Here is a 26,017-nt window from a genome sequence, read left to right as displayed (position 1 = left end):
TGTAAGCTAGTGAGTGTCACGAATATGATTTACTGACTATTTTGCAATCAAGTGACTCAATTAGAGAGTTAATTGGTGTTGAATACATCTTGGAATCTTGTTTTGATTAAAAACTAGCATTTACCTATACATTTTGTGTGTATGAACACATTTTTTTTAGAAAATAAGGAGAGAGGGGGAGAGAGATCGTGAGGGGGGACGAGTGGAAGGTTTTTTTTTTTTTTTTTTTAATATTGAAGGTATTTTAAAATCACCTGTAAGTAATGCTTCAATAAAAAACAGTAAAATTTGAACATGTAAAATTACATTATTGCCTATCATTTTTTTTGTTTGATAGAAGACTAAGTAGTCTTTTCACCATCTTTTGATTGATAAAGAGGGTTTTATTAATTAATAGAGATTTGAAGTCTTACTCTATGCAACTAATCAAGAGGTCTTATTTGGTTAGATTTCTATACTAATTAGAACTCTATATGATATCCTATGATTTGACAAATCTTTATTTATCGGTAATAGGCCGGATTAGTGGAAGCCTTATCACTATATATTTGGCAATTCTTGCTCTCAAAATTTACATGTTGCATTCTGAGCAAATCCTATTGTTGCTGAAATACTTAGAAGACTTTTTTGTCATTCGCATGAATCATGTCTTCATCTTTTACGTATAAGTTTAATATAATTCGTTCATCTCTATATTATATTAATACAATTCATTATATTCGTGATTAAAAAAAAATCTCTTCGTTCATACTTAATTAATTTTGAATTGGATGTTAGCTTTTAAAATTTTTGTATTCAACTTGCTAAATGAAGTTATGCGTTCAAAGTTCATTCAAGAAACTGTTGATAAACTGTGAATTTCATAATATAACAATAAATCATACCTACATGTTAACAAAAAGAAAATCACATGGGGGGCATCTAACTTTTTAGCAACTATTTTGCGTCCGAAATACCATTTCTCATTGTAACCAAGCCGCTCTATGGAAAGAAAATGATGGGGGAAAAAATTCCTCGGATATTAGCAGACATTGGGCAAGTTTGGTTGGTGTGGATAACTAAAAACTTTCAACATATTAGGCCATTTCCAACCGAGGGCTAGCCAGATGGCTCGTTTTAGCCCTCTGACCCTCCAAGATATTAATATTTTAATGAATAGTACATGGTTATATTTGCCTCCGTCTCCAATCAAGGGTCATAGGGCCAAACATAATTTATTATTTAAATTTAAAAACTACAACAACTTAAATTTAATATCCATAATCAACATCATCTTCATCATCTGCCATCGTAGGAGTATAGTCAGAGGTAAACAACTGCCGTCGGCTCATAATTTCTTTTTTTTTTCCTATCAAAATAGGTCTTACTCATTGGAGTGTAATTCGAAGTGTTCATTTCCATATTCTTATCATCCATCTCTTCTTGTATTTGTTTGGCCTGTTCTTCATTCCTATACTTCCTTTCTTCCACCTCACGGGCATTTTGCTCCGCCAATAATCGCAATGAGGCCACCACTTCATGTTGAGCGGCGTAATCATCATTTGCCTTGCTCTTTTCCTTCAACCTTCGCGCCTTGTTTCGTCCCATAGCCCTAGATATGGAACGTTCACCTGAAGATAAATTTTCTACCATTATTTGTTGAATGGTTGGAGATCCATCTTCATTCATATCTGTAGCTGACGATGCAGTTCCGAACACCGGCGTAGAAGCTATCTGGTGGATCTTCAAATAACACCCACCCTTTACAAATTTCCCAACAACTGTGAAACTGAAAGGGTTTCGAGTTGCTGTCCATATACAATTCCTCCGCTTGGCGTACCTAGAAAAAAATTAAAGGAAATTAATTTATGAAATTAAATGTAATATAATTAAATATTTAAAATAAATTGTGAAAACACTTACTTCGTCATAGTAATTAGCGCCGCTTTCATGTCTACTTGCGGCTGCTAACAATGCTTGATGCCATTTGTTCAAACTTGGCTGAAGATGTTTCTTCCCTATTGAAGACCAACTCTCGTGGTTTCGAATTTTCATTGGAGTGGTGCCTTCGTAGAACTCTAAGTATTTTTTGGACACACGAGTCCAAACACCGTCATTTGTTTGACAATTCCTCCTCACACTATCTTCCGACACCCATCTATAAGCCTTGCAAAGAGCTTCATCTTCTTTTTGGGTCCAAGCCCTACCTTTCATTGTAGACGAGGCCATTTATTATTAAAAAAAATTGAAGGATAGATTTTTGAAAGAGGATGGAAAATATGAGAAATGAAATGGTGTAGGAATGGTGAAAATTTTGTGAGGAATGATTTAGGTATTTATAGGAAAAAAAATATAATTTTTTTTTTAAAAAAAAGCCCAAAAAAAAAAATTTGAATCCAACAGCTAGGTGACGTTAGCTAGCTGTTGGATTCAAAATTCTTTTTAAGAATTCCTGTCGGTTATAACCGACAGTAATACATTTATTATATTTAATATAAATGTATTCCTGTTGATCAGTTTTCTGGCCAGCCCTCCAGCCCTTTCAGATTCCGTGGGACCTTCTCAGATTCCACTAGCCCTCGGTTGGAGACGGTTTTCGGGTTATTTTCGGCCCTCTGACCCTCTGGACCCTTCGGTTGGAGATGACCTTGTTGGTAAAGAATATTGACTTGTCTAGAATGTTTTGTCACATTCTACATTCTGAAAATTCTAGTTACCAGATTTGGTAGGTCGACGCCAAAGTTTCCGTAAACACATACCTTATTAGGTGGATAAGGATTTTGCCCTACAAAAAGACTAAGAGAATCGAAAGTATGAGAGGTTTGAGGTTGACACACATGTTTCCAATAAAATATCAATATTAGTGAAAATATCGATATGCAATTATGTGGAAATATAGATTTAAAATAAAAGTTTAGAAAATGTCAAACACTGGTTTAGATGAAATATAAGAGTTTCTTTAATACTTAACCGATATGTCAAAATATCGACTAAATCTGTTGATTTAAGCCGAAATTTAATAGTTTCTCTAGTATGGAGTAAAGTTTAGACTTCAACCCCTATTTACATATCTTTCTTTGATTTTTCCAATATTTCTACGAAGATATCAATTGTACCGAAGAAATTTCAAACATTGCATGTGTCCCACAAACACGAGAGATTTCTTAGTTTGTCAAGAACACAGCCCGGTATATCAAGTGTCATAATACAGCTGGTTGAAAACTTGTATTATAAAGCTTGGTGTACCGGGCTGTGTACCCAACACACTGAAAAATTCCTCCACAAACACTATTCTTAATTATTTGTGTAGATCTCTAATTTGTAGGAATTCACTTAATTACGTCTTACCTTTTAAGGTTGTAGGCTGTTTGAAAGTCTAATATATTTTTTCATAGTGTGTATCATCAATATTGACCATCTGGGAGTTACATCATACATGTACCATCTTATCTATACGACTAATTGATTCGTAGTTTGTTACAGTTAATTAAGATTGGATTAGTGGGATGAAATGATCAGAATATTCTTCTCTCTTATCTCATAGACACATTTAATTATAGTGAAATGAAATCAGAATATTCTTCTTCATTCTATTCGTGGACAGAAACCAAGTTGCAAGAGAAAAAAAAACAAAAAAAAAATCCCTTCAGCTACCAATCCGGCCAACCTTTTGCTTTGAGGTGAACGGCAACCTTTCTTGATCCTTCCTTTTCTTTCCTTTACTATTTATGGTAATGATCACTCTCTCGCTTTGTCGAGGGGAGCATTCGTTGTTGTGATTGTTCTCTCTTTCTGACGAAGAGAGTTTATTGTAGCAGTTATGACTTACTATTCATCAACCTCATATCTTAAGCAACAATTGTTGTACATATGTTGTCACATCCCGACTCGGGCCTCCACCACATCCCGAGCTCGACTCCATCATAACACGATATTGTCCGCTTTGGGCCCTAATCACGCCCTTGCGTTTTTTTTTTCTTTTTCTGAGAACTCACACGAGAACTTCCCAGTGGTCACCTATCATGGGAGTGCTCTCGCGCGCTACTCGCTTAACTTCGGAGTTCCCATGGAATCCGAAACCAGTGAGCTCCCAAAAGGCCTCGTGCTAGGTAGAGATGAGAATATACATATGTTGTCCCTAAAAATTACAAAGCCTAAGTGGCGCGCAGGCCGAGTAACTAATAAGTTAACTACGTCCTTCGGTTGAATGTGAGGCGTGCCAACTCGTCGGTCGAGCTCGGCCAAGGAGTAAAATTTGTTGATGTTGCGTTGAGCACGTTGCTGACTTCTTTATCTTGCGACTGCGGCTGAGGAAGGAACCAATCTCGGCCTTTGGATTCTCAAGCCTGAAGACAAGGCTGCTAGTTCTGCGAAGTTCACAAATCGTCGGCGTCGGATTCGATCACAGTGATTATATTCGTGAGAGTATAAGCATGTCGAATCGACACCAGACTGTATAGACACAAGTATTCAAAGGTGATGTATGTCTTGAGGGTGAATGTGGTTTGGCCATTAGAATGCTGAACTCTGAAACTCACATGTGAGTATCCAATCATAAAATCACTTGGTGTTCAATACGCCGAATGTCGTCACTCGTAACACCTCACTTCGCCGAGAAGGCTAATAAGATGACTTCTACCAATAAGGATTCAGAAACCCTTCTCGACCGAGACTTGGATAGGTAACCAATCGGCCTCGACGCAGTGCTGTTTATCCAAACTGAAGGTGCTTATCGGTCGGCTGATTCTACGGCAACATTGTTGTTTATCCAAACTGAAGGTGTTCGCCGGTTGCCTTCACAGTGCTGTTTATCCAAACTGAAGATATGTCGGCAGAAAAAAGAAAATAAAAAATCTGAAGATGTTTGAGAGGTTTTGCGCAGGGCAGTTGTGTGTTGAATTGGAGGTCCTTAATGTTGTCTGCGACTCTGGTATTTATAGAGACTGGTATGCTCAAGTCGTGGAAACCAATCCCAATTGCACTGTGATTCTGAGTCTTTATCTGTTGCTAACCCCACACCTTGTCACATCAATCAAAACCTGCTATCATCTTGAGAACCTGACCTTCGATCAAATTCGGTTTTCAAAGATTTATCCTGATGCAATCTTGTTTTGACTAGATTATTGGCAACATTCAATGTATATTGTTGTTTTGACCATATAGGAAAACAAAAGAATATTGTATTATTCTTTCCACCTCTATCTTTCGCATGCCCTAAGAGAGACCATGTCCATTTCAACTTATACCTCATTTCAGACGGCACCATGATTACCATTTTTCGATGATAATCATCACCAACTCTTTGCTTGGTCAAGTTCCAACTTCATCCATGCAGAACATGCTAATCCCTTTTAAGTGTCTTTGTGCTGATCACTCCACGCAAACACGAATTGCATGTAAAGTCCCTCACCCATACGCATATGCATCACGCATGGAAGAAAATTTGTAAGGCCTTGGAATACAAATCAAACCAGCTAGATTTTATGATCAAACCAAGTCTAACATATTATTAAGGTATATTATCATGACTAAAAAAATCACAATATTATTCCGTAATAATAACCAAAATTATCCTGATTAAGTCATCTAACGGTTAGAACTTCACTCACTCAACGACATCGATCGCTCGAGCTGATTATGTAATTTTGGGCCCAAACAACATAAAAGGCTTACAGGATCCTCACCCTTGGACGATGTGGGATCTTACAATCCACCCCCCTCGTCAGCACACTTCCGCCCAAGGATTGGCTTTGACACCAAATTGTCACATCCTGACCCGGGCTCCCACCACATCCCGGGCTCGACTCCACCATAGCACAATATTGTCCGCTTTGGGCCCCAACCATGCCCTCACGCTTTTGTTTCTGGGAACTCACACGAGAACTTCCCAATGATCACCCATCATGGGAGTGCTCTCGTGCGCTACTCATTTAACTTCGGAGTTCCCATGGAACCCAAAGCTAGTGAGCTCCCAAAAGGCCTCGTGCTAGGTAGAGATGAGAATATATATATATATATAAGGCTTACAAGATCCTCACCCCTGGACGATGTAAGATCTTACATATGTAGTTTTGGTGGTTTGAGCATGAAAAAAGATTATGAGGAGAAAGTGCCAAATACTTATTTAAGAAACACTTTCAATAGATTTTTAATAAAAATTTCAACGTATTTATAATAAATATACTATAACAAAAACACTTTAGGAATGTAAGTGCTTCTTATAGAAGTAGTCACAAACAAACCCTACATGCTTCTCAAGTGCTTTTGACTTTTTTGGTGGGAAAATTTTGTTGGTGTTAAAGAACAATGTTTGAGTTAAAATTTCAACCCTGGAAATGTTTGGAAGTATCTGGAACAAACAACAGTTGTGAAACAGAAAGTTCGATTTTTGTTACAAAATTTTAAATGCATTTTTGGACTAGTAAATGACCTCGGATGGCTAAATCCATCGTGCACCATGGTAAAGCGATGACTATTGCTCGTGGCGTCGTTTTCTTTTCGAAAAGGTATCGCGAGCCCAATTCTGAACTCGGCCGACAAAGTCACAAATTTCAGTTACGTCATTTTTTCATATTAAAACGTTGATTGGTTTACAGTTTTATTAGGGATTAATTAATTAATTTTTAAACTTTCATATTATTTCAAACGGTTGTGGCTATTTGAATTTGAATTAAACAGTTACACCTATTGTGAAACAACATCTTACTACTTATATATTTCTAACGCACACTTGCATCAAATACGTCAATTTGCATACTCATTCATACATCCTTCCTCAGAGAGAAACACATAGAAGTTCGCCATAATCAAAGTTTCGGTGCTAAAACTTTGATCATAGATAGTTGAATCCTGGTGGAGCAGACGCTTAAAGAACTACAAGTACTGAGTAGGGACGAAATTCTGTTTCAAGGACATTACAAATTCGCAAGCCTCTATCTACAAAATCCGTTAGTTCATTGCATTTTGTAATTTTATTCTATGTGATTATATTCATATATATATATATATTTCATAATATAGTTACTTGTATTAGAAATTACTTTTTCATTAATTTAATTGATTTTGATTGTTGTTCTTCCAACAAATTTAAAAGTGCTTCTGGCTCACAAAATTACTTTCTAGAGAAGCATCACCAAATGCTTTTTCAATAAGCATTTCTAATGATTTTTAATGGGAAAAAAAAAAACTAACATTATATTTGGATGAAGGAAATAAACTTGGAATTTGGATAAAAGTCGGAATTTATAAATTGACATGCAAAAATTCCCTTGTTTGGATTTATAAACATAGAAATTTAGAATTTCCATGGGAAAAAAAGAACTTGGAATTTGGGGCCTCCATTTCCCAAGTTTAAATTTCATATAAATAGGTGTCATTTCCCAAATTATATGATTGAGAGTTTAAAATTAACAAATTCCATTTTCAATTCCATTGTTCTTTTAGGTTAATCAAACAAGAAAATTCACAAATTCTAGAAAATAAAATCCTGTCATTTTAAAATTTCTTAGTAATTTTAAATTTATTCATCCAAACATAGTGTAAGGGTAAACGTATTTATAGTAAAAGAACTTCTAACAAAAATACTTATAAGCAAAAATAATTCTTACATAAATAATCTTAAACAAGTCATATACCCTAATTGTCACATCTCAGTCCGGGCCCCCACCACATCCCGAGCTCGACTCCACCGTAGCCTCAACCACGCCCTCACGGTTTTGTTTATGGGAACTCACACGAAAACTTCACAGTGGGTCACCCATCTTGGGATTGCTCTCACAAGAGACTCGCTTAACTTCGGAGTTCCTATAGAACTCGAAGCCAGTGAGCTCTCAAAAGACCTCGTGCTAGGTAGGCATGAGAATATACATATAAGGCTTACAAGATCCATTCCCCTGGACGATGTGGGATGTTACACTAATTGTAATGTTATATCCTTTTTCAAATGATAATTAATTTTAGTTCAACCTATTTATTAATCGTATTGTATTTTAATTTATATATAGTGCATGGAAATAAAAAACTATGATTAAAATCCCTTTATTCATAAATCAAATGTATCACTTATATATGTACTTCACATAAAATTAAATATAAAAAAAATGTGATAAACTCTAAGAAAATAAATTTCTATAGAATTTTCTAATTTTATTCGAATAATTCCATAACACTAATTAATATATAAGACTATAAGAGTTCGAATTAGTTTGACCGATAACAAATTATTATACTATTTTATATTCACATTAAATGACAGAGCGACCAACTGGCCGAAGGCATTCATTAAACTTAAATTAGTTGATTAAGTTATTTAGTGGAGCATATATTTTTAATAATCATCGTTTTAATATAGTTGATTAAAAGTGTTTTTTAGTAGTAGCTTAATTCGAAAGTTGTATAGGCTCTGCATGTAGGGTTTTTTAATCAGCCACTAATATGATGATCAATGAAACTTCATAGAACTAATTAGTTTAATCAATTACACTTTCATGATTTGTTTGTTTTAATGTATAACATTAGTTGCAAATGTGGGGTTTGTTTTAGACACTTACATGTGAGTCTGAATTTTATTTATTTATTTTTTTGTAAATTAAAATAATTTGGAGTAGAATATTGTTTCGTAAAAAATTGCATAACATTGCTTACATTTAGCAACCTTAATTACATACCAAATTAATAAAAGAAGAAGACAATTTAGCAATTGACTTTTGGCTGTTAATAATTGAGCATCTAAAACTAAAATTTTTAGGGTAAATAGTTTATTAAAATAAGTCCAATCTCTTTAAATTTAGGATTATTTTATTATCAATAATGATATATTTAATGATACGATTTATTATAAAAATTAAGTTTCTCTTGATTCTCTCTTTAATTATTTCTTCTTAATTCTTTTTTTTTTTTTGTTATTTCTGATTCTTCTTTCAGCTCTAGACCCTATATATGTGACAGCCCGTCCCGGAAATATAAAAAACGTACGCGTGAAAAGACTATTTTGCCCCTAGTTCGATTTCGTTACGTTTATTGGTTGTTTTGAGTTTGGTTGGCATGTTTGGAGCCACACACACCTTCCCACACACCACAGCCCTTTTTCTCCCTGTTTCCTGCACTGTCCCGAGTCCCCATTCCTCCCATTTCCTTTGGAAACGTACGGACACACCCATAAACCTATCAAACCTTCACAGATCGTGGAATCCAAGGCCATATTCGAGCTCGTGAGGCTCGTAGGAGTCCAACCATACCATTTTCAGGTAAGAACTCCATCGTTTTCACGTCGATTCAACGATGTCCGATTTGGGTACTATTCATGCACACGTGATTTCTCACGTTTTAGGAAATTTCAAGCTTGTAGGAAGCTTAGTGAGGTCCCAAGGAGGCTCGGAGTAGTTCGTTTGAAGGAATTGGATGTCGGGATCATTGGTTTCGAAGTTGGCCGGAGTTGGATTGATTTTTTAGGTGAGATTTCGTGGTTTTTAACCCTTGAAAGTGGTATGATTGTGTTCCTCTAGTTCTAAGCTTCATTTTGGTACCGAAATTGTGGAATTTGGTTGAAAAACGAAGAAGATATCGAAGTTTGAAAATTTTCCAGTTTTCCGACGCCGGCGACGGCGCTGGAGGCTCGCCGGGGAAGAAGACGAAATATTCCGTCAAATCTGACGGAATATTCCTGACGCCGTTGACAGAATCTATCAAAACTGACGGAATATTCCCTACGGCGTCAGTTAACGCCGTCAGCGTGCCAGGCACGTGCCTGCACGTGGCCGTCGCGTGTGGCCGTGCCTTGGCCGGCGCGTGCGGCGGTGAAAAATTATTTTAAAAATTTGGGGATGTTCGTGAGGTTGAGTAGATCACGTTGGTGTATTCATACACCCCATTTGAGCATTGTATGAGAAGTTATTTCTAAAGTTTGGTTGTGTGCTTTAAAATTAACGTTTTTATAGTTATTTCGCATATAGGTGAGACGTATCCCGAGGATGAGCGTGGTCACTCGAGGCAGGGGGGGGGTTACGACCCTTCCACTTACCAGTGAGTGGGCTTTTGGTTTTCTGTATATACCTATATACTTATATTTCCCAGAAATTGATTTAAATGTTTATTAGTTATATGCCATTCTTTACATTGTTGGTTATTATGCATGATTAGTTGCATTTATATATATATATATATATGTTCGTATGTATTGGTGCTGTGGACGCACAGATAAGTGCCAGGTAAGTGTTATTCACGTTTATGTTCAGTAGTGATTTGAGATGCTTAGAGAGCACATAACCTGCACCCCCGGTGTTAGTGCTCCCGCCCAGAATAGGGCACAGTCCTTCACGTGTTGTTCACCTCCCGCACCACACGCTCAACTTGGATCCAAGTTAGGTGCACAGTCCTGTTGTACAGACCACTTTAGGTGGTTCCGACTCGTAGGTGACCCGCGATTATTCGCACAGCCTTCACGTGATCGTAGCACTAGAGCGTTTATATGTATTACACCCAGGCCTGTCGTACAAACCACTTTAGGTGGTTCCGACTCGTGGGCAGGTTTAGTTATTGTGATTGAGATCTGAGCTCTAGATGCAGCCGTACAGGTCACGTTAGGTGACTCCGGCTGCCAGGTTATATGTTATTGATGTGATTTATACCTGAGCACTTGCATTTCATTGTGAGATTTGGCATGGCATATTCTTAAGCATGATTGGCATATCTATATTTATATACATTTGTTTATTTTTTTGGGAAGTATACATGTTTTACGGCGAGGGGTTAGAATCTTGTTTTTGAAATGGTTTTCGAAAAGCTTTGTTTTTGCCCACTCACGCTTTTGTTTTGCGCCCTTCCAGGTTCTAGCTGTTCAGTTGGTTTGGTGGTTTCCCAGAAGGCTTTCCCGGCATTTCTGACAGACGATCACCAGCGTAGGGCCACCTTCGGGTGTACTGTTGTCGCGTCATTTTAGTTTGGACTGCTTTAGGTTTTCTGCTCTGAACTTGTGTCTTACTTACGCTAGCACTTATTACTATTACCTTGTATGCTAGTTTTTATTTATTCGTACTTTTACGTTACTATTTTATTAGCTTCCGCACTGTGCACATGGTTACGTCACTTCCACGTGACGGCCAGCATGCCCTGATCTCGATCGGGGGGTGTCAATATATAATTATTTTTAATTTTTATAATCAACCTATATTACAAGTTAGTTGTATTTAACTACTTATATGACAAATTAATATGTCTTGCTTTTAGGTACATTATGTTTTTGTACCTTTTAATTAGGTTTTATATCTCATTTATAGATATAATATGCATTCATGTATTTATTACTTGAGTTAGCGTCGTATATTTTTTAGATGAATTTGTGTTAATATATTAATCTTTTGTTAGACGATATTACGTAAATTTACTAAAATTAGAAGATTTTAATTTATCTTTAATATTTTAAAAACTAAAAACAGAGAAAAAATAATATTGGACTTAAGCTAATAATCACGTTGATTTTTTAATCCAAATCTAAATGGCCCCAACTTTTTATAAGCTTGGCATGATTTCATTCATTTTGCACAACTCCTTTTGCAGATTTAGAATAAGTTGACTTCTCCAAAGCGGCAACCTATAGACGTCTAACTTTTGGTTTGTTGTGCAACATTTTCTAACACATAATTAGTATGCTCATATTATATATTATACTTTTAAAATATGATAAAAATATACATAAGACAGATGTATTAAACGTAATTACTATGTCATTTATGTTAAAAGAAACAACACAACTTTACGTTAATAACTCATCTCTTAAATGCAATGCAGGAAGATAGAAGAGAAGGAATTTTTTTTTTTTTTTTTTGTACATAAAATGCTAATTATAAAATGAAATAAACAACCTTGGATGTAATTAAAATAAGTTTGAAAATATTAAAACTCTTCCTCCGATAAAACTGCAAAATTTTCTGTTGTTATAAGCGATATATATTATAAAATGAATAAAAAGAGGGAGAAGAGCTCGAACACATACACAAAAATTTATAAGGAAACTCTAATCATTAAGACAATCCACCACGTGTTAAACTAAAAAAATAATGCATATCTTGATTCAAATAGTTTGTCTTATTGTCACCATTCCTTCTTGTACGAGAAGTTCATATTGTGAATCAATAAAACCAAAAGAAAGTGACAATGCTTATATTTTATCTAAAGGTTAGGTGTAGAATAAGCATTTTTGTGTTCGAGTCTGTAATATATATATATATATATATATATATATATATATATATATTTGCCTCCTTGATGAGAAGAATAATATCAAGAATTGAAAGCCTAAAAAGCCCTAAATTAGCATGGTATCATAGCAAAGATCATAGGATTTCTCCCTTGCTTGTTCCCCTTAGAAAAAATTTTATGAGCCTCCATGAAAAATCTACCGCCCTTCCATAGTGAATTCACTATCACCGATCAATTCCATTCTAACTGATGTTATACATACCCAAACGTAAATACTACAGAAAAGCCTAAAAAGAGCAAGCCCACAACAAAAACCCCAGATTTGGAAAACTTAGACTCCACCACTCTAGTTGTGTCGCCATCGCTGATCCGCCACCATCACCAAGAGAAAGAACCCACGAACAAACTAGATGCACAAATTGAGGGTGTGTGAGCTACCCGGGCAAAAACTGCTCTCATAGTCTACTAAATAGTGCTAAAAGCACTTTAATAACCACCTAACACTAAAGTCTGCCGTGGAGAAGAGACACGTAATGGCCCGAGTAGTTGAGGTTGGCGGTGGAGGACTGATGACGGGGAGAAACATTGAAAGGAAAAAGGGGCATAAAAGCCCAAGTCTGAGACAAGTTTAAGGAGGAAAGCTCAATTGAACTAGAAATTAAAGATCAAAAGAAAAGGATATGCAGAAGCGAAACAAGAAGAGAAAGAAGTAGCTTGAATTGACAAGTAAAAGGAGTTGCACTGACGCCATCCAAAAATGAGAGTGGGAGACAAGAAGGGGGCTTAGAGTTTTTTGCTTTCAGCCCTTTATGTTTTTTTTCCACAAGTTTAAATGAAATTTTGTCTTTCACTTTGTTAATTAATTACTTCTCAAAAAATAATTAACCAAGTGCTTTTACCAAAAAAGGAAAATGCCTCAGTATTATGTATGAGAATGTTAAAAAGACTTTTTATTAATTCTTTATCATCTTACAATTTAACGTCAATTTTACTTTACTAAAATATAAAATGACAAATAATTAATAAAAAAGTTATTTTTCAAAACAATAGCCTTAATATTTCTACTAAGTATATTTGCGGGTGGAAAGTTCGGATAATTGAAGGCATATGGTAATCAGTGCGAATGTATTAAAGAAAGGAGGGAAGTGGAGGTTCCACCAGATTAGACACACCCAATCTACCAATCAGTTTCATGGGCCCACTACTGACATTCAAAAGCTTTACACAACAGTCTTACACTAGTAATTTTTACTGACAAGTGACACCCTGCCCACGTCATAAATAAACATATTTGAAAAGAGATTCACATATCAAATACTACAAAATTTTAATTTTATTTCATTTTTAACCTTCTTATTTAACTGTTTCTTAGTTTTCGTCTATTTAATGAAGAAGTTTTCTTCTTTTACGGTCAATATTTTAAAACAATGAAAACTAATAAAAATAGTATAAAAATTTTGAGTTTTATTTAAAAGGATAAAAAAGTATTGTAAATGAATAATACCGGAAGATTTCGTTAAAACTCTCTTTAAAATAACTTAAATATTCTAAACTATAAGAGGAGAATTCTTATTAAAATGACGATGAGCACATTGTTCTAACTATTTTGTTAACTGTTTTAATATAATTTATAAATTAAAAGATATTCAAATCAAAATTCGGCGACAAAAAAATACTATTATAACTAACTTAACTACGTTAAAATGCATGCCCAAAAATTATACAAAATGACATCTTAATTTTTTAATAGAATATCTGTTAATTATATCAACAAATTATTTGTCTCTCTCTTTCTTCTCTGCGTCTTTTTCTAGATTCTCTCTCATTAATTGGCAGATAGATGCTTTGTGAGTAAACTCTTTTCCTTAAGGAAGCTGTGTTTTTATTTCTTTCTGTTATTTGGCTGCAAAGCTTGTGCCTTGAACAAATAAACAGCCAAAACGGCCACTGTAAAACCTGCAGAGCAAAAGAACTTCCCCTTTCGTTTTTTTTTTTTCCTGCAGAAAACCGACTCTCTCTCTCTCTCTCTGTGTTCATCTTCCCTGCTTTAGTGCCTCATGGGATACTTCTTGATCAAGTGGCTGAGACTGAGCCTCCCCACCAGCTAACACCACCTGGGAATTCCAGTGGTAGAAAGTAATAATTTTCACTTCCTTGTCTCTTCTGCCATTTCCTTTTCTGTGTGAGGTGTTCTTTCACCTCTTCTGTCCTCGGTTGAAAATTTGGTTTCTGGGTTTTGTCAATTTCTGAATTTTGGGTTTTTTGCCACTGAGTTGAAGTATCATACTTTACTTTTTATTCATTTTCTTGGTGGGTTCTTATCAAATACTAAAACTTTGGTTTTTGTTCTTTCAAACTTTTGGGGGGTGCTAATCTTATGAGCTCTGTCAATTTCTACATAGTGCCTTTGGATTGTCATTTGTTGTTTTAAAAGATAAGGTTTTTGAACTGGACATAACATCCTAGTCATCTGTTTTGTTTGTTGTTTGCTTCTTGGTGGCCAGATTGTGTTGCCTTTTTGTTGCTGGGTATTTATTCAAAGTTGTATTGGGAGTGGATTTTTATAAAGAATTGAAGATCTGGGTCAAGCTTTAAGTCAGTTTTTAGTAGTTTGATATTGGTTTTGTTCGAGTTTTCCATTTGTGGGATTTGGATTTTGAGGAGTGAGAGGGGATACCAGAAGGAATAAAATTATGGAAGCTGTAGAATCATTTGAAATTTCAAAGGCTTCAAAAGTGGAGGTTGATGGAGACAGTGATAACTCCAACAAAGGCAGTATGTGGGTTTTGGATCAGAAGCTTGACCAACCCATGGATGAGGAGGCTGGCAGGCTTAGAACCATGTACAGGGAAAAGGTTCTCTATCTCTCTCTCTCTCTCTCTCTCTCTCTCTCTCTCTCTCTCTCTCCCTCCCTCTTTTTCTGTCATCCTCCCGCTCCTCCCTTACACATATGTTTATGCCAATATGTAAGAGTTTAGAAGTAATTCAATGAAGTAAAAGAGTTTTTACTCCTGTCAATGAATTTATACCTTCTGGGAACACACTGTTAGTAAGTAATTATCTGGAATTCTTGTGTAGTATTTGTAGGACATAATACAACTGTTATTAAAACGAGTGCAAAGTGGTATACGCTTAAAGGTTGAGTAATTGCCTGATATTAGTGGATTCTGGATAATGTATATTCTTGATTGTGTTTCCTGATCCAATCTTCAATTGTCCAGAAATTCTCTTCGCTGTTGCTTATGCGGCTTGCATTCCAAAGTCTCGGAGTGGTTTTTGGAGATTTGGGTACTTCTCCCTTGTATGTTTTCGACAATACCTTTCCCCATGGAATTAACGATTCGGAGGATGTGGTTGGAGCTCTTTCGTTGATTATATACTCTCTTACTCTAGTCCCGCTCCTCAAGTATGTATTTGTTGTTTGTCGGGCGAATGACAATGGTCAAGGTAAACCAAACTCTACCTGTAGATTTGCTCCATCAAATTCAAATGTTCTGGTGTTTTATGGGATTGTAAAATGGACAAAGCACCTGTTTTCTATTACAGTTCCAATATGCTTTTAAAATTTACGCTTAAAAGTATAAAGTAATCTTTGGCAGAGAAGTATGTTATACTAGTTCCTAAGGAAAATAATTCTCTTGGCAGAGTTGTTTACAACAGTAGCATATACTAGTGTCTAGTGTTCGGCTAACATTAATAATGCACGCCTTTAACTTTTTTTACTTACCAATTTAATCCCAAGCTCATGTCACTGTTGATCATTCGCAGCAATGTGTGATGCTACATTTACGAATGAACTGTTTATTTTGGCGACAATTGGTACATGTACACTTCTTGATTTAGAATAGAGGAGGTGTTGAACAAATTTCCTAACATAGTTGTTTTTTTCAGAAATTGATTAAACATGATACTGTCTCTGCCTTGTATTCAATGCTCTGGAACTGCATGTCTCCAAGAGTTGTATGTTACGTTTTGTGGTAATGAGTCGCCATAAAGTCTTATGAAACTTGTGGTTTCTGTGTTTCAGGTGGAACATTTGCTCTTTATTCATTGCTCTGTCGACACGCAAATGTAAAAACTATTCCCAACCAACACCGGACTGATAAGGACCTAACGACATATAGTCGCTCTACTTTCCATGAACAATCATATGCTGCAAAAACCAAGAAGTGGTTGGAGAGGTATGCATCAAGGAAGAATGCCCTTCTTATTCTGGTCCTCGTAGGCACTTGTATGGTGATTGGAGATGGGATTCTTACTCCAGCTATATCTGGTACACATCCCTCCACAGTAGACGTTCTCCTGATCTGTCTCCTAATAATCCATCTGTGTTCATCCTTTATTTTTCTATCTGCGGTTTTTTGGAACCATGATTTAAAAGATTTTAATTAAGGAGAGGCCCAATGGTGCACAACCGATGTGCATAAGAAGTATATACACAAGGGGTAATCTAGAAACAGAGGAAAGCTAGAAGTAGATAATGTAGGGGTGAGTGTTGTTATCAGCATGGATAACAATCTCAAAAGTTAGCCCTAAGCTAATACGTAGAGTGCTGGATTCGGAAAGCTCTAACATATATTTCCAAACAGAAAATTAGTTTCCTCATCATACTTAAGGACCATGCCAAGAAGCAAGTGCCGAAGAATGTTCTTGGAAGCACCCATGATCCATAAATAACAAAATCACAAAGACCGACAAATCACATGACAGTGTATCAGGAAATGATTTGCTGATGTGCTGCATGCTTACGCAGTCTTATGTTTTCCATGTTTCTCTAAGTACTTCAATGATTTCCTTAGTAATCCATCAGTGTCCTCATTTTAAGGAGTTAATATCTTCACCGTTCTCAAGAGAGTGAATTCCATTAGTCTTGGTATCTGGCTGCGTCGCAGGTTTAATTGAAAAAAGAAAATTCTGGTTTCATGGATTGAAATAAGTGGAAGTTGGTTACCGTCACATAATCCTGTACTTTGTACTACCGGACATGATAGAGGAGTATTTTATCCATAGATAGAAGACAATTAAAGTTGGAGATTTAGGCACCACATAATTGAACAACATCTTCTATGTTATTCTCTTGATTTTGGAAGCAGAAAAAGATTGAAATGGGAAAAAAATTCTCTGCTTAAGATTTTCTACTTGTTTAACTGTTTACCATAACACACCTACTCAACTTAATTTACATAATTAGGAAAGTACAACTGTATTGCTTTTTCTTTTGTCTCGACTCATCCTTCATTCCCAATTATTGCGGTTGGCTACATTAGTTATCTTTCCTAAACAACACGGAGTCGTCTTTTTTGCTACTTAATTTGATCAAAAAGTGACACATGAATATAATTTTAAGTTAAAATTGTGTTATTTTCCTCAGGTCCATTAGAAAATGACTAACTATGCTTTGCTTTTGGCAGTTTTATCAGCTGCTGGTGGGATCAAAGTAAGCAGCCCTGGCATGAAAAGTGGTACCATTAGATTCCTTGGAGCTAAAGTTTGGTTTTTATTTTTTATTTTTTATATAATTGTCTAATTTTTATTATTGCTGCCTCTGCATCTTTCTCAGTCACTACTGTGAACTATTTCTTAACTTATACTTTCTTTGTTGTGGTACAGATTATGTCGTACTCGTTGCTGTTGTAATATTAGTAGGTCTGTTTAGCATGCAGCACTATGGTACTGATAAAGTTGGTTGGCTCTTTGCTCCCATTGTGCTGCTTTGGTTTCTCTTAATTGGAGGTATTGGCATATTCAACATCTGGAAACATGATAGTACTGTTTTGAGAGCTTTTTCCCCTGTGTATATATTTCGGTATTTTAAAAGGAACGGGAGAGAGGGTTGGATTTCCCTTGGGGGTATTATGCTTAGCATAACAGGTAAAGTTTTAAGTATCCTAGTTTCACTTTCCAACTCTTTAAGTTTCACCGAACTCTTAACACATCTGCTATGTTGGATTCTGATGGCAAATTCTGAATGATTACAGGGACAGAAGCACTCTTTGCCGACCTTGCCTATTTTCCAGTTTCAGCTGTACAGATTGCGTTTACTACAGTCGTGTTTCCTTGCCTTCTTTTAGCCTATTGCGGACAGGCTGCCTTCCTTGTGAAAAATCATTCAGACAAAATCCTGCTTCAAGCATTTTATCGTTCTATTCCAGGTTTGTTCTAATCTTTATTTTGCATTTAAAGGATGACCATGTTGTAAATGGTAGTACACATAAACGATTTTCTTGAAATTGAGGCATAACATTTTAAAACATAATTTTTGATGGAATTTAAAGAACATGCTCTTCACTCTTCAGTATCTTTCTTGTTGGGTCTATTTTTTTCTTTTTTTTTTGTACAATGGAGGTCAAAGGGGGATGGGCACACTCAATCTTCAACTTTGGGTGTCAGGATAAATACTAAATATTCTCTACCAGTCGGGCTATGAGTCCCCGCTTTTCTTTTTGAGAGATTACTCAATCAAAACTAATGTGATTGCTTTAAAGAAAATCATTAGAATGATATGACACAAAATTCATTTCATAGTCTTTGGAGTGGGTATTCAATATTTTTTGTATAGAATTTTCCTTGCCCCATTTCTCGATCTCCAACATAATCTAAGAAAAAGCACGGAAACGAGTTATATAGTGTCTTGTAAGTAGGCAGTGTGTTGTTCCAAATATGCTTACTGTTTCTCTTACTGCAGAAAAAATATACTGGCCAGTCTTCGTTGTTGCGACTTTAGCTGCTGTAATTGCGAGTCAAGCGACAATATCAGCAACTTTTTCAATAATCAAGCAGGCTCTTGCACTTGGCTGTTTTCCTAGAGTCAAAGTTGTACATACATCAAAGAAGTTCCTCGGCCAAATATATATTCCAGATATTAATTGGATCCTTATGATTCTTTGCATTGCTGTGACTGCGGGTTTCAAAAAACAAAGCCAAATTGGAAATGCTTATGGTAAGTAGTTCATCCTCTGCTAAATCTAGTGGAGCTTACGTAAGCTGTATTCTCTACTTTGTGAAACTGGACTCGAAGAACATGCAATGTAATTGCAAAAACTTCTTTGAAAAAGAAAATGGTTGAAAACTTCAAATAAAATAAGAGACGGGAGAAGTATTTGAGATAAACTAGGAGGTGAAGTAGTAGGGAGTTGGTGAACTATTTTGAGACAGTGTAGAGAAATAGTTACTGACCTGCTGTTGTGAAATTAATTTATGACGAATTTTATACTAGTATAAGTTCATCCTTCCAAAATAAGCTTGCACTCAATTGAGTTATATTTTATGTTGCAACAGGGACGGCAGTTGTAGTAGTCATGCTGGCAACTACATTGCTTATGACTCTAATCATGATATTAGTGTGGCGCTGCCACTGGATTCTTGTCGCGATATTCACCGGCTTGTCACTGCTTGTGGAATGCACTTACTTTTCTGCTGTACTCTTCAAGGTTGATCAAGGCGGATGGGTTCCTCTTGTGATTGCAGCTGCTTTTCTTCTCATCATGTATGTTTGGCATTATGGTACGTTGAAACGTTATGAGTTTGAGATGCACAGTAAGGTTTCAATGGCATGGCTTCTTGGGCTTGGCCCCAGTTTAGGACTGGTCCGGGTCCCTGGGATAGGACTTGTGTACACCGAGCTTGCAAGCGGGGTGCCCCACATCTTTTCCCACTTCATCACCAACCTGCCCGCAATCCACCAGGTTGTTGTCTTTGTCTGTGTGAAGTACCTCCCTGTATACACCGTACCAGAAGAAGAAAGATTCCTCGTCAAGCGGATTGGCCCCAAGAACTTCCACATGTTTCGTTGTGTTGCAAGATACGGTTATAAAGACCTCCACAAAAAAGATGACGACTTTGAGAAGAAGCTCTTTGAAAACCTTTTCGTGTTTGTCCGGCTCGACTCCATGATGGAAGGGTGTTCAGACTCAGATGAGTACAGCATCTATGGCCAGCAAACTGAGAGGTCAAGGGATTGCCTCTTAATTAATAATGGCAACACGACCACATCTACAGTAGACCTCACTATCTCATCAGTGGACTCAATTGTGCCGGCTAAATCTCCATTACACACGAACTTTACCGTGAGTTCATCAGGGCAGATGAGCAGCCAGAATGAGATTGAGGAGCTCGAATTTTTGAACGATTGTCGAGACTCCGGGGTGGTGCATATACTTGGGAATACAGTAGTGAGAGCAAGGAGGGATGCCAGGTTTTACAAAAAGATAGCCGTTGATTATATCTATGCATTTCTCAGGAAAATTTGCAGGGAGAATAGTGTGATCTTCAATGTTCCTCATGAGAGCCTACTGAATGTTGGACAGATTTTCTATGTGTAATTTTTTTATTATTGCAACTGCAAGTACATAGTATAATATTAGGAATGAAATTAAACAGTACAGAATGTTGCACCAAAAAAAAAAAAAAAATGTGTATCTATTTTTTGCTAGTCTTGTTAGACTTGGTACTTGTTTATAGCTTTTGACACGAGAAACATAAATTCTAGTATTTGACATTGGTCGAGAATCTTCGTAATTTTTTTTGTTTATAAGAAAACAATTCGAAACGAGTCTTTTTTTAACAGAAAGCGTGTCAAGTGCCAAGTTTTTTTATTTTATTGTCATAATACAATTGATGTTTTGAACTCTAGATGTTATAAAAAAAATGTTGAATTTTCTCAACGAACTGAGCGACAAACTCGTTGCCTTGCATGCCAAAGTTACGTGCTTGTTGCATTGTGTCACTGAATTTTCTCCAAAGGTCTTGTCTTGTACGTATTTCGTTTTAATTCAGAAGTGTTGCATCATTACATGTAAGCAATGCAAAATCTATAAATAGGCGAGGCAGCAAACCATCCTATTGCATTGCCCTCCCGAAAAACATGAGATGAGTAAAAATTCCTGCCCCTAATCCTCCACAAACTGTTGTCCCAAGCACCAAGCAAATTCTGGGGTACCAGAAGAAAGCAACAAGAAAAAAAAGGAAAAACAAAAACTACCCAAGTGAAGAAATTGAAAAATTGTTGCCGGATAGGTGACATTTGAGCAGGGGAAGAGGAACCCATTTGAATCAGTGAGTTGCAGATCACTGCAAACAATGTCTGACAATGGAGACCCTGAGAAAAAAGGCGGGGTCTGGGATTTGGATAAGCAGCTTGACCAGCCAATGGACGAGGAGGCTAAAACGGTCAGAAATGTGTACGGGGACCAGGTTTTTTTTCTCTCTCTCTCTCTCTCTCTCTATAAAACCAATAAATGTCAAAGCTCAAGTCTTTAATTTGTATAAGTTGTTGAGATAGGGATAAGTGAAACGAAATTGTCCAAAGGATTTCATTTTCAATTAGGAGAGAAACTTCGTTAATACCCCCACATTGGTTGGAGGTAACAGGGGTCGGGTGAGTCCAAAATATAGGTCCCATGCATATTTGTGTCCTACGAATGGTATGGTCGGGACGTCCTACCAAAGCTTTTCTTTTCAATTAGATTTAGTCAGAATTTTGTTATTGATTGTAAACTCTTTCATGCCGGGCATGTTCTCAATGTGCTACCTTAACATATATTTAAGGTTAACGTGTTTTTTTAGGATTAGCTTTGGTCCTGTTTCTGATTGCTTTTTGTTTACTTCAGACGTATTGTTCAGTGGGAACGGTTCTACAGCTTGCATTTCAAAGTCTTGGTGTGGTCTATGGAGATTTGGGCACATCCCCTTTGTATGTTTTCAAAAATATATTTCCTGCAGGAATCGATGCCCCGGAAGATTTACTCGGAGCTTTATCGGTCATCATATATTCCCTCACTCTTATCGTACTCGTGAAGTATGTTCTTATTGTCTGTAGAGCGAATGACAACGGTCAAGGTAAACTGATCTCAACCGATAAATTCCCTTTATACTAGTTGGTAATACTTGAAGAAGTGCTCAGATAATTGATCTAAATCTAACTATGCCGATTTATATAAAAGATTATGGATGGTTTTTCGAGCTTGTTCAGTTGTTTAATGTTGCCCCAGCCGTGCAGTTCATTTACTCGTTCCCTCTTCGTCCTCTTAGGGTTGATTGGTGGTTCTTATTTTTGTTTCCCTTGCGAAGAATTGATGGAAGGTTTTCTTCCCGAAGATTTGGTGAATTAGAAAGGGGGAGGAGTAAAGTCGGTGGGGGAGAGGGAGCAGACGAAAGTTTAGTGTACAAACATTATGTAAATGTGTACAACGCACCTACATAATAGAAACGTTTGACCAATATTATGCATCCTTTGATACATATACTTCTGATCTGATACTAGTATACTGAAACATGCAGTTTTCCGATATACATTCCTTCCGAATGAGGCAAATTCCTCTGTTGGATTCCACCAGCATTTAGTTTCTGTAATCTTATCCTCCTCGTGGTTGCAGGTGGAACATTTGCTCTTTATTCATTACTTTGTCGACATGCAAAAATAAAGACCGTTCCTAACCAAGACCAAAGTGATGAGGAGCTAACAACATTTAGCCGTTCTACATTTGGTGAGAAATCATTTTCTGAATGCACCAAGCGATGGTTGGAAGGACACGCAGTCATGCGGAACATACTTCTTATTCTTGTCCTGGTTGGCTCTTGCGCTGTGATAGGGGATGGGATTCTTACTCCAGCCATATCAGGTATACTATCTTCATGTAGTAGGATCAATCTTCTGTCTACGTATGTTTTTAATCTGCTTACAGATTCAGATCTTTTTCGACATATTGAATGTGAGTAGGTTACACAAGAAAGTAAATGAGATTAGGCAAGTATAAAATGAACAAGTGATGGGATAAGCCAGGTTTATCGGATACTTTCTGTAATTAGTAGACAACAGCGGAGAACTTCTTGTCTCCAACGATATTCATGTTGCCATTATATTGAGCATATGCTCCTAAGTTGAATATGTTATTCACTTTCTGTGGCTATCTGCACAACTTCTGCCAATCACATTTTCGTTGCACAAAAACCAATATGAAAGCGAGTTGTATGGATGAAATTTCAAACTTTTCTAGGGACATCTTCAGACTTCAGGGGTATCCCTTAGCGAACAATTTGTCTAAATTCAGGAGGAACTTTGAGTTGATTTTGCGCAAGCTTTATTTGTATAACTCGCTTTCATATCAGTTTTTTGTGCAATTTGTCTAGGGACATTAAGGCCTTGTTTCCATTGAGTTCAATTTGCACAAGGCCTTAATGTTTTCTTTAATGCAAATGAGGTGAGTATGATTCTTTCTCAGTTCCATTGAAAGCTGCTAAACCATATTCTATTTGATCAGTATATGTAATGCTAACCATACTATCTTTAACAGTTCTGTCAGCGGTCGGTGGGATCAATGTGGGACGGTCCCAGATTAGTAATGGTATCTTCATGCTCCCGGATGTAAAGTCCGTCTTTTATTTGCTTCATCCTTTCTGTTATTGAATCTATCAATGTTCCAAATCTGATCACATATTTTTATATACAGACGTAGTTGTACTTGTTTCTGTTGTTATACTGGTACTTTTGTTTATCGTGCAACAATTTGGTCCGGAGAAAGTTGGTTGGCTGTTTGCACCAGTTGTGCTCCTTTGGTTTCTCGTAATTGGAGGAATCGGCATCTTCAACATCTGGAAATATGACACTAGCGTTTTGAAAGCTTTTTCACCCATGTATGTGTATGTATACTTTAAGAAGGGAGGTATAACTGGGTGGGCATCGCTTGGTGGTATCGTGCTTTGTATAAACGGTAAAAATTCTTTATGCTGTTATGGCAGTTGATCCATCTTCTTTATTCTGATCAATAGTCTGAATACCGCTTTCGAACCATTTACAGGAACGGAAACACTTTTTGCTGATGTATCGCATTTCCCAGTCCTGTCCATACAGATTGCTTTCACTGTTGTTGTATTTCCTTGCCTTCTTTTAGCCTACTCTGGTCAAGCTGCCTACCTCATGAAAAACCGAGATCACGTAATAGATGCTTTTCATTACTCTATTCCAGGTTCGTTCGATCTATTGACTATAAAATGTAGCATAAACAGTTATGTTCTGGGTGTTTTTTGATTGGTGCCAAACTAATACGAAGTACAATTTGAATGTAAATATACATCAGAGGTTTAAGCCCTGTTTATATGGTAATTTCTGATTTATTTAATCATTTCTGCAGAGCACATATACTGGCCTGTGTTTGCGGTTGCAACTGCTGCTGCTATTGTTGCAAGTCAGGCCATCATAACCGCCACTTTTTCGTTAGTCAAGCAGGCCCTTGCGCTTGGCTGTTTCCCAAGAGTCAAAGTTGTATATACATCGAGGAACCGTCATCAAATATATATTCCGGAGATTAATTGGATTCTTATGATTCTCTGCATCTTAATAACAGTTCGATTTAGAAATCAAGCTGAAATTGGGAACGCTGCCGGTAAGTTCTTGCTCTTGTTTCCACATGCTACAGCTTCATGTCCTACAATAACATGTAATAAGCTATAACGTACTGAATGAACCGATTAAGTTCATCCTTTTCGATTACTTTCTTTCATACCTACAACTTTTCTCTCGAAGTGTTCAAATTTCCCATTTCAAGCTCACTGGTTGAAATGAAGATTGCATCAGCTAATGTAATCTTATGTGTTGTGACAGGGACGGCGGTTGTTATAGTCATGTTGGTAACCACATTTCTGATGATGTTAGTGATGATATTAGTTTGGCGCTGCCATTGGACTCTCGTACTTATCTTCAGTGTCTTAACATTTGTGGTGGAGGGCACTTACCTTTCGGCTGTACTCCCCAAGGTCAATCAAGGAGGCTGGGTTCCTCTTGTGCTTACACTGGCCTTCTTTATCGTCATGTATGGTTGGCATTACGGTACAGAAATACGCTATGACATTGAGATGCACAGCAAGGTGTCGATGGCATGGCTGCTTGGACTTGGTCCCAGTTTAGGACTGGTTCGGGTACCTGGGATAGGCCTTGTGTACTCTGAGATAGCGACTGGAGTCCCCCGCATCTTCTCTCACTTTATCACCAACCTGCCCGCCATCCATTCTGTTGTCGTGTTTGTCTGCGTGAAGTACCTTCCTGTCTGCACAGTCCCAGAAGAAGAACGGTTCCTTGTTAAGCGGATTGGACCCGAAAACTTCCACATGTTCCGTTGTGTTGTAAGATATGGCTACAAGGACGACCACAATAGGGACGACGAATTTGAGAAAAAGCTCTTTGACAATCTCTTCACATTCGTCCGGCTTGAGTCCCTGATGGAAGGATCTCCAGGCTCTGATGTATCTAGTATACTCAACCAGGACGCCATGTGGAACAACCACAGCAGCAGCATACCTTACTCGAATGCAGACCTGTCGATTACATCTGTAGACTCCATCGAACCTGATGATTCTCCGGTGCATATCGGCCAGAGTTTGGCCTACTCCTCTGTCCCGCCGAGCAAGCAGCTGGTGGAGCTCGACGGGATAGAGTTCTTGAACCGGTGTAGAGATGCAGGAGTGGTGCACATACTTGGGAACACTGTGGTACACGCTAGGGGGGGATCAAATTTTTTTAGGAAGGTGGCGATTGATTACCTGTATGCATTTCTTAGGAAGATTTGCAGAGGGAACAGTGTGTTGTTCAATGTTCCTCATGAGAGTCTCTTGAGCGTTGGACAGATTTTCTATGTGTGAAACTTTTTTGATAGTATAATTAACAATTGGTAATCGGTAAATCATCTTCTGCCTTCTCCATTAGACAAGCGATTCAACGTTCGGAACTGGACTACTAGAGTGTGGATTTTCCAGCCGGCGGATCCTCAACCTCAATTTCAAGAAAAACTTACATGCAATGGGGTGTGTATTTTTGCGTTCATGTATCAGTATCGGGTCAAGAACATTTTCA

General features: G+C 37.1%; 2 protein-coding genes across 3 annotated transcripts; both read left to right on the top strand.

The window, feature by feature from the left end:
• Window positions 1–14,002: 14,002 nt before the first annotated feature.
• LOC103945166 (potassium transporter 11-like) lies at window positions 14,003–20,682 on the top strand. 2 transcript variants are annotated; one of them, XM_018646908.2, is made up of 9 exons: window positions 14,003–14,310; window positions 14,679–15,029; window positions 15,396–15,621; window positions 16,202–16,447; window positions 17,586–17,636; window positions 17,785–18,045; window positions 18,153–18,326; window positions 18,860–19,114; window positions 19,453–20,682. In XM_018646908.2, the coding sequence occupies exons 2-9, from the start codon at window positions 14,868–14,870 to the stop codon at window positions 20,493–20,495; spliced, it is 2,418 nt and encodes an 805-aa protein (XP_018502424.2). In that variant the 5' UTR covers window positions 14,003–14,310; window positions 14,679–14,867; the 3' UTR covers window positions 20,496–20,682.
• Window positions 20,683–20,799: 117 nt separating this feature from the next.
• On the top strand, window positions 20,800–25,869 carry LOC103945168 (potassium transporter 10-like). Its single transcript, XM_009355704.3, has 8 exons — window positions 20,800–21,366; window positions 21,783–22,011; window positions 22,548–22,793; window positions 23,466–23,516; window positions 23,622–23,882; window positions 23,970–24,137; window positions 24,303–24,554; window positions 24,773–25,869. The coding sequence occupies exons 1-8, from the start codon at window positions 21,253–21,255 to the stop codon at window positions 25,804–25,806; spliced, it is 2,355 nt and encodes a 784-aa protein (XP_009353979.3). The 5' UTR covers window positions 20,800–21,252; the 3' UTR covers window positions 25,807–25,869.
• The last annotated feature ends 148 nt before the right edge of the window (window positions 25,870–26,017 follow it).

The sequence above is a fragment of a genome, unplaced genomic scaffold (assembly GCF_019419815.1).
Source record: "Pyrus x bretschneideri cultivar Hongxiangsu unplaced genomic scaffold, Pyrus_bretschneideri_v1 Contig7, whole genome shotgun sequence".
Classification (NCBI taxonomy): Eukaryota; Viridiplantae; Streptophyta; class Magnoliopsida; order Rosales; family Rosaceae; genus Pyrus; species Pyrus x bretschneideri.
This window is presented reverse-complemented; position numbering and strand designations above follow the sequence as displayed.